The sequence below is a fragment of the Plectropomus leopardus genome, chromosome 21 (assembly GCF_008729295.1).
Source record: "Plectropomus leopardus isolate mb chromosome 21, YSFRI_Pleo_2.0, whole genome shotgun sequence".
NCBI classification, from domain to species: Eukaryota; Metazoa; Chordata; class Actinopteri; order Perciformes; family Serranidae; genus Plectropomus; species Plectropomus leopardus.
In genome coordinates, this window is record NC_056483.1 from 561,737 (window position 1) to 569,483 (window position 7,747).

At 39.5% G+C, this 7,747-nt stretch overlaps 1 protein-coding gene across 1 annotated transcript; it reads right to left on the minus strand.

The window, feature by feature from the left end:
• Nucleotides 1-1,100: 1,100 nt before the first annotated feature.
• Nucleotides 1,101-6,327, minus strand: nrn1a (neuritin 1a). Its single transcript, XM_042510855.1, has 3 exons — nt 6,231-6,327; nt 5,999-6,146; nt 1,101-3,407 (listed from the first exon to the last, which is right to left on the minus strand). The coding sequence occupies exons 1-3, from the start codon at nt 6,325-6,327 to the stop codon at nt 3,179-3,181; spliced, it is 474 nt and encodes a 157-aa protein (XP_042366789.1). The 3' UTR covers nt 1,101-3,178.
• Between the last annotated feature and the right edge of the window lie 1,420 nt (nt 6,328-7,747).

The following is a 7,747-nucleotide window of genomic DNA, read 5'->3' on the forward strand; positions in this document are numbered from 1 at the left end:
GTACCAAAATAAAAGCACACACTTATTTTCAAACATTAGTCATTTTTATTTATTACTCTTTATCATTTTAGCAATCTTTTATTTTTTATATCTCAGTAGGCCTATTATCTGTAAAGTATCAATCTGGTGTTAAAACTGTCTGGGATAGACTATCTATAATAGAGCTTTTTTTTATTTTTTTCTTAAAATCCTTTTGATATACATATTCTCTGTTAGATGTTTTTATTTTTTTAGAGTAAGTCCATTTTTTTAAACTCTTGTTACGCGACATCCCCATAAACAAACAAAGAGACAAACCAACAAACAAACAAAAGTACACATCTTTTCGTCAGAAGGCAGTGGAAACGTCATCTGTGCCTCGGCAAAGAAATAAACAACCTCCTCCAATTTATTTACTGTGTTTATGTAGTTTATGATGCTACTGTTACTGTTGGGACTCGGCTTTTTAATCTAACATACAGACCTAAAATATATCACCTCTAAAGTCGTCTAGTATGACTCGCTGCGTATGAAAAGGGGGGATGTGCTAAATGGCAACAGTCATATCACTCTTCAGCCACGGTTTGATTTTTTTTAAGCTACACTGGCCATGAAGTCACATCTTCGTATTGCTGTCGGCTTTTTTTAAAATACCTTTCTTTTTGCTCACAGATTCATTCATTTCTAACAACATGGTTCTGCCGAGCAGGGATGTGGCCGCACAGCAGGAACGGCCGAAAATCAACTAATTCTAACGTGTTTCTCCTTTTCAAAACATCCCTTAAAGAGTTAACCATCAGGCTGATGTGTCCAGTAGTTTACAGCCCAAATTTTGACGGTTCTCGTGGGATTTCAGGAAATGAGCACAATGTGTAAAATCGCAAAATGATGGAAGCCAGAAAAAAAGTTGATCTTAAATTACTTAAGTAATTTTTGATAAGCATTTTTTAAAACTATTAAAATAAGCATTTAAAATTTAGCCAAACAGAATTTGATTTTTTTTCATACACTTTGAGCTTTGAGAATAATAATAATAATAATAATAAAAGACAATCTACATAATTCTGCAGGGTTTGTCTTTTTTTAAAAATGTTTTTGCAAAGATAATATAATATAATATAATATAAAACAATTCATTTTAGCTGCTAGCTTTAACTGTTAGCTAACCTGACTTAATCTGGTTCTTCTACTAACTGACCTGTTAACTAGTCTTTGTCCATCTAGTTTAGCTGCTAAACCAACTGGTAAGCTAGCCAGACATGATTTGTTTTAGCTACTCAGCTAAACTGTTAGCTAACGTTATCTAATCTGCTTTAGCTGCGAATATTTTGTAGCCTCTAAAATGTTAGCTGCTAAACCAGATTAGGTTAGCTAAATCAAACTGTTAGCTAACATGACTCAGCATGTTTCAGCTGCTAAACTTAACTATTAGCTAGTTTCCATCGGTCTGGTTTAGCATCTAAACTGAGCTATTTGCTCAAATTTATCCTCAAATTGCTATAACCTGGTCTAACCTGGTCTAATCTTAGCGGCTAAACAAAGTGGTTAGCGAACATAATTCAGTTTAGCTTCTTACCCAAACATTGTCTGTTTTAGCCGGTTTGCAGCTAAACCAGATTAGGCCAGATTAGCTAATTAAATCTGTTAGAAAACATCACTCAGTAGCTGCTAAACTAACAGTTAGCTAGCTTTCACAATCTGGTTTAGCTGCTAAACTGAACTATCGACCAAAGCATTGTTTTTTTGTTTTTTGTTTTTGTTTTTTTGGCCTCTCAGCAGCCAAACAAGATTAGCTAGCTGGAACTGGTTTAGCAGCTATATTGAGCTTTTGATGTTAGCTAAAACGGCTAAAATGAAATCTGAACCAATCTATTTTGGACGCTAAATAATATGTAGTCAGCTAATTGGTTGCATTTTAGCATCAGTGCCAAATTTTACTGGGTTTTTGGGTGTGGACATGGGGTCGATTTAACCCTAATTATCTGAAAATGGGTCAGTGAACCAGGTTAATGTTACCTTGGCAGGTGGATTAAGGACGCGTTGGAGTCAACTAAACCATTTTTGGAGTTTGTGCTCATTTCCTGAAATGTTTTGAGACCGTCTGAAGTGCCATCATGCATTTTAACATCAGTCTAAATTGTTATTTTTAATGAAAAGCAGGCGTTTTACTCTCAACTAGCCTACATCCCTGCACCTCAGAGCTCGGCGGGGAAGAAGCAGGCTACGGTCACACCAGAAACCGGCAGAGTGAGATTTCTCTACGTGGCGTTAGGTGGTAGCTGGCGGGGCTGCAAGCTAGCCGGTTCAAAAACCAAAAGTAGGATACTATAAATTTAAGAACACGCCTACAGCTGGCACACGACTGACTGGAAGCCATGCTGCTCGTGTCAAAGGTCAATCGTCGCAGTTTTGCGTCAATGACTTTACCGACTGAACTTGACTTTTTGGTGCAAAATGCCGCCGTGATAAAAGCTGGTGTGACCATGGCCTGAGCACGATAAACAGCCAATAAGAATACAAATATTACATCACAATCAAGCATCCAGTCCATCAAACCTACCGGGCTCAACACAGTCAACTTGGCGCAATATTATTTTTTAAAAAGGAAAAACTGTCCGTGATGGAGATGAGGCGACCGGTCTGAAACGGGCTCTCGGCCTCGGCTCGTCTTATTGATTTTGTGGCGTTAAAGCTCGGCCTCGCGTTGCACATGAATGCGTACCTCAGGCTATATGGGGACCTTAATATATAGCCTGATACTGTGTCAGCACCCAGCAGTCACGTAGTGCTGTCCAGGCCTAGCCTACTAAACATCAATAATTCATGGTTGACTTTAATACTGTGTAATTCCACGATTGTAAGCGGGCGAGGATCCATCAAATTTTCATCATTGTCATCATTTCAGCTCGACGGCGTGTTGAATATTTCATGTCATCGACCTCCGGGTCAGGTCAGCGTGTGATTGGATGAGCGCTCCAGGCGGCCGGCCTGCAGATGTCCCACGAAGGCAAAACAGACCGCCGTACAGTGATGTAGTAAAAATCCATTTTGGGTGTAGTTTTCTGGTGACGATTTCAGTTATTTTCGAAGCTATCACTCTTTTTCTATTTTCTTTATTCATTTGTGTTTTTCCTTTTTTTCTTCTTTGTGTTTTTTTCCTTTATTTTTTACTTTTTTGTATGTTTCTCCTCGTTTTCTGTTAAAACGCCAGCCAAGTCAGTATGGTGGGCAGTGTGGTTAGGACCAAGGCGAGGCCCCTGGCGTCAGCTGATCTGGGGGCCGCGTTGCCGCCGCCACAGAGTTCAAACAAACTCCCACGGAAATCCAGGTTGCGGGACTCCTTTTTCAGTTTCTCCCAGAGGTCCGTCGCTCCCTCCTGGCAGTCGGCCAGCGCTGTCGTGGCACAGGAGTGGAAGTTATCCCAGTAACTGGCAGGAGAAAACACAGCGAGTGTTAACAGCACAAGCGTGTGACTGCAGTGGGAGGCTGGTTTTAAACTGAATGCATCATCTAGTCAAGCGGCAGAGCCAAGAGTGGAAGTCATCCCAGAATCTGGCAGCACAGAAAACACGGCGAGCAAAAAGCTTATGAAGACACAGCCGGCGAAGTTTATATTTCCAGTAAAACAAACCTAAAGCGAGTGCTGGGCCTCGGAGCATATTTCTACTCTGTCTTTAACCACGAGCGCTGGGCACAAACACAAAAGACGAAATACTCGCTGCCTTTCAACACACTGAGGTCATGTCTTTGGCATGTTTTTTTGGGATTTACGTTATATTGGCTGTAATGCCTAATCTGGCCGGTTCTAGGCATGGGCACCGGGGGGCCAATGTCCAGTGTCCCACGTCCCACCAAATGCTTCACTAACACCAAACATAGACATCTTTAGCCCCCAAAATCTCTCACTTTGAGCAGTTATTGTCACTAAAACAGGGATACTCAACTTGCCCGTGCATGTTTCTAGGATTTCAGGACATTTATCTGATTTTAGGACATTTTTCTCAGATTTAATGACGTTTATAGGATTATGGGGACGTTTGGAATTTAGGACATTTCTCGGATTTTAGGACATTTGTAGTATTTGAGGACAATTTCTAGGATTTAAGGACTTTTCTAGGAATTTAGGATGTTTCTCGGATTTTAGGACGTTTCTTGGATTTGAGGACGTTTCTCAGATTTTAGGACATTTCTTGGGTTTTCGGACGTTTCTCGGATTTTAGGATGTTTCTCTGATTTTAAGGACTTTCTTTGATTAATATCTCGGGTTTCCAAAGTTTAGATGCGTGGGAGAGGTGTCTGAACCTGCAGTTGTTTGCGGTTTCAAAGGGTTAAATGCTTTCAAGATAAATATAAAGTCATTTCTTCAAGTAACTGTAAACTTCTCATCCATCCTTCCTTTTCTTTGACTCCTATCTTTCCCTCTCTCCCTCTCCTTTCCTTTTATTCCCTTTAATCTTCTTTTTTCAATCCCTCTTCCCTTATTTCCCTCTTTCCTCCATCCTTTTTTCTTCTTCTCCTTCATTGTTCCTCTCTTCTCTCACTTCTTCACCGTTATGTTTTATTCATACCAAGGCAGCGTCCTCTCCCCGTTTTCTCCTTTTCCTCCTCCCTCGCTCGCCTCCTCTTTGCCCTCATTATTCTGTCCTTTTTCATTTTTATTTATTTTTATACTTCACGTTTAATCCCTCCTCATTCGTAGTCTTTTCTGAGCTCCACCGTGCTCTCCGCCTCTCATCTGTTCATCTTTTTTCCTTCCTTCCTCCTCCCAGTTAATGTAAAGATGACACCAGCCTGCTGCCACACACACACACACACACACACACACACACACACTCACAGCGTATCTAATCCAATCTTCCAATCTGCCCTTATTGATGTTGACCTCCTGAACCGAGTCGTGTCGATGCTACATCTCTGAGCAATTAACGTGTGTGTGTGTGTGTGTGTGTGTGTGTGAGTGTGTGCACGCATATTAACCCATCCCTCCTGCCACGCCTCAACACTGCTGTGATGGAGCTGTCACAGAATTAAAAAATCGTGTGTGTGTGTGTGTGTGTGTAGGGGCGGGGGGGCTTATTGCTGCAGCATGCCATCTGGTGCCCACCCGGTTTGGGTGGTGGGGTGAAACGGGGGATAAAAGTAAGTAAGTGTGTATGTGTGTGTGTGTGTGTGTGTGTGGAGGGACCCTCCCCTCTGCCTCGCACATATGCACACTCCACCAACTGCACCCTAAAACCTCAGTCTCCCCCTCAGGGTCTGCAGTTAAATCACTCATATTATTTTCTGTATTAGATCAAGAACTAAGAGAGCGTCACCGACACTCAGCTGATGTCAAGTGTCACAAATTACAGAGCTATTTAAAAAAAATGAAAATAGCAAAAATATTTTTAAAAATTAGGCGTAAAAGTGGAAAATATAACTGAATGAGTCAAAAATATTCAAAAATAGGAGTTAGAAGAGAAAATACAGTATTGAGAAAATATAATTGAATATGTCCCAAATAGCCCCAAATTTTATTTTTTTATTATTATTTTTTTAAATAGGCATTTAAAGATAAAATATAAATATGTCACTAACAGCAAAAATATTTTAGAAATTATGAGTCAAAAGAGAACACATGATTTAATATGTCACAAAAAGCAAAAACATTTTAAATATTAGGTATTAAAGAGAAAATATGATTGACAATGTCTCATGAGCCAGATACTTCAAAGTAAAAGTACCTTTAACCGTAGTTTATTTAGCGGCTGTATTAAACTTATTGTCACAGTATTTTTTTTAATAGTTTTGTGGTTTTTAGTAGTTTTTCAGCGCTTGGTGTTGTGAAATTTAGATAAAAAAGGCCATATAATATTGGGAGATTACATGTATTTAGATTGATTTTGTAATATTTTGTGTTTTCAGAACTCTGTTGCTGCTTCAGTCCACCTCGTCCTCACAGTGAGACCGTCTGCCGCGTTTCTGCGGGTAAAATCGCGATGTGTCGACCCTGTGAGCGTGCTCAGGTGAGTGTTTGTACCTGCAGATCTTGTGCAGGTTATCCCTGTCGTCCAGGTCCTGGGGATAGTGCGCCATGTTCTCCCCCAACTGAAGCAGACAGTCCGAGAAACCTTTAAACACCGAGTCACATTGACCAGCACTGACCAGCACCGTCTGCAACACAGAGACTGCAGGAGGGAGGAGGAGGTGAGGAGGGGAGGAGGAGGGGAGAGAAAAAAGAGAATTCTTACATTCAAGAAAATCACAATAACCTTTCTTTTTCGACACCTTCTTGCAGGACAAAGAACTCTGATTGGCTGCATTTTTTTCTGTTTCCCGACTGGACGAACACCAAAACATCAGGACCATCTTCATGTGTGAGGTACAGTTTTATCAAAAAAGTTTATTCCTCAACTTTAAATCTTCTTTTAGGAAGATTTTCATTGACACAGATGACTATTCCTTCAAATTAAGTAATATTTAGCTTTTATTTACACGCTTTTATGTCATGTCCAACTAAAGTGTTTGTATAATTACTTTTTTATTTAACATCTTGTGCTGAAAAAAATGTGCTACCATATCATTTTGGTTTTATCCTAGCCTGCATGGGGTTCATTTTGGGTTGGTTCAGTACAAATCAGGTAAAAAAAACTTGTTTTTCTGCACAAATAAGATGTTTTCCACATACACTAACTTTCCAACATATAAATAGTAAGTAATAGTAACTCTGTGGGTTAGAGGTCACTGTTTCAGTCTGAAACTTTTAAAAACTCTTCATATTGAGGTGCAAAAACAAAAATACAAAAAAGGCAGCATCCCAAAAAAACTTGTGATTCTTTAGTTTCGTAATTCTCTATGGACTTCCTATTTTTCTTACACCCGCAACGTCAACAGCAGCTGCAGAGGGAAACTTAGAGCGTAATATGTCGACACGTAAGTCCACTGCAAAGCGGCAACAGGAACAATCTGTGTCACCTGACTGGCCTCAGTAACATCCTCCTGATCTCCTCAAACATCCTAATTTTCTCCTTCTTAGCTTGTTACTATTGCTAAAACTGCTCAAATTTGTTTGCAATATCAAACTACAAACTATATTAAGCAGAAAAAAACAAGTGTCACTATAGCATTTGACTAGGTTTTGCACCTTGAGATATTGGTACTGGTGGTAGACCGACTTTGCAGAGATACTAGATTACTTTATTGTGCTTTTGCATAAACTAGCTGACACAAAAAAGCGTCCACAAATAAGGACAACAGGGGTAGTACAAGGTCCTTATATGAGGACACAGGGTCACAGGAGGACTATTTACACTTAATTTGGGAAGATAAGGACAGTATCATCAGCAAACAGCAGAAACTCAAAATGTCGATCATAGAGTCACAAAAAACCGACATAGATCGGAAAAATACGCAGGGTGAGTAAACTGCATTTCTGCTTTTCAAAACAATAGTTTTAAAGTGCTTTAGAGGACAAAAAAGTGAACAATTCACAAAATATGAACTTCAGGAGACTAAAAATGAGAAAAAAAAAGTTTTGAGATGCTTTTTGTGAAAGAATGCTCCAAATTATAATTACATATATCACAAATAGCAAAAATAACTCACAAAATATGAACTTCAAAGGACTAAAGAAAAGCCAAAACAAATGTTTTTTGAGATGCTTTTTGTGAGAGCAGTTTCCAAAGTCGAACTCCAAAGTAACTTTAAGCTCTCAGAGCCAAAAGTCACAAATAAATCAGGAAACTGTAGAAAACGTTTCTGAATCTGACTCCTCCCAGGATATTATTAT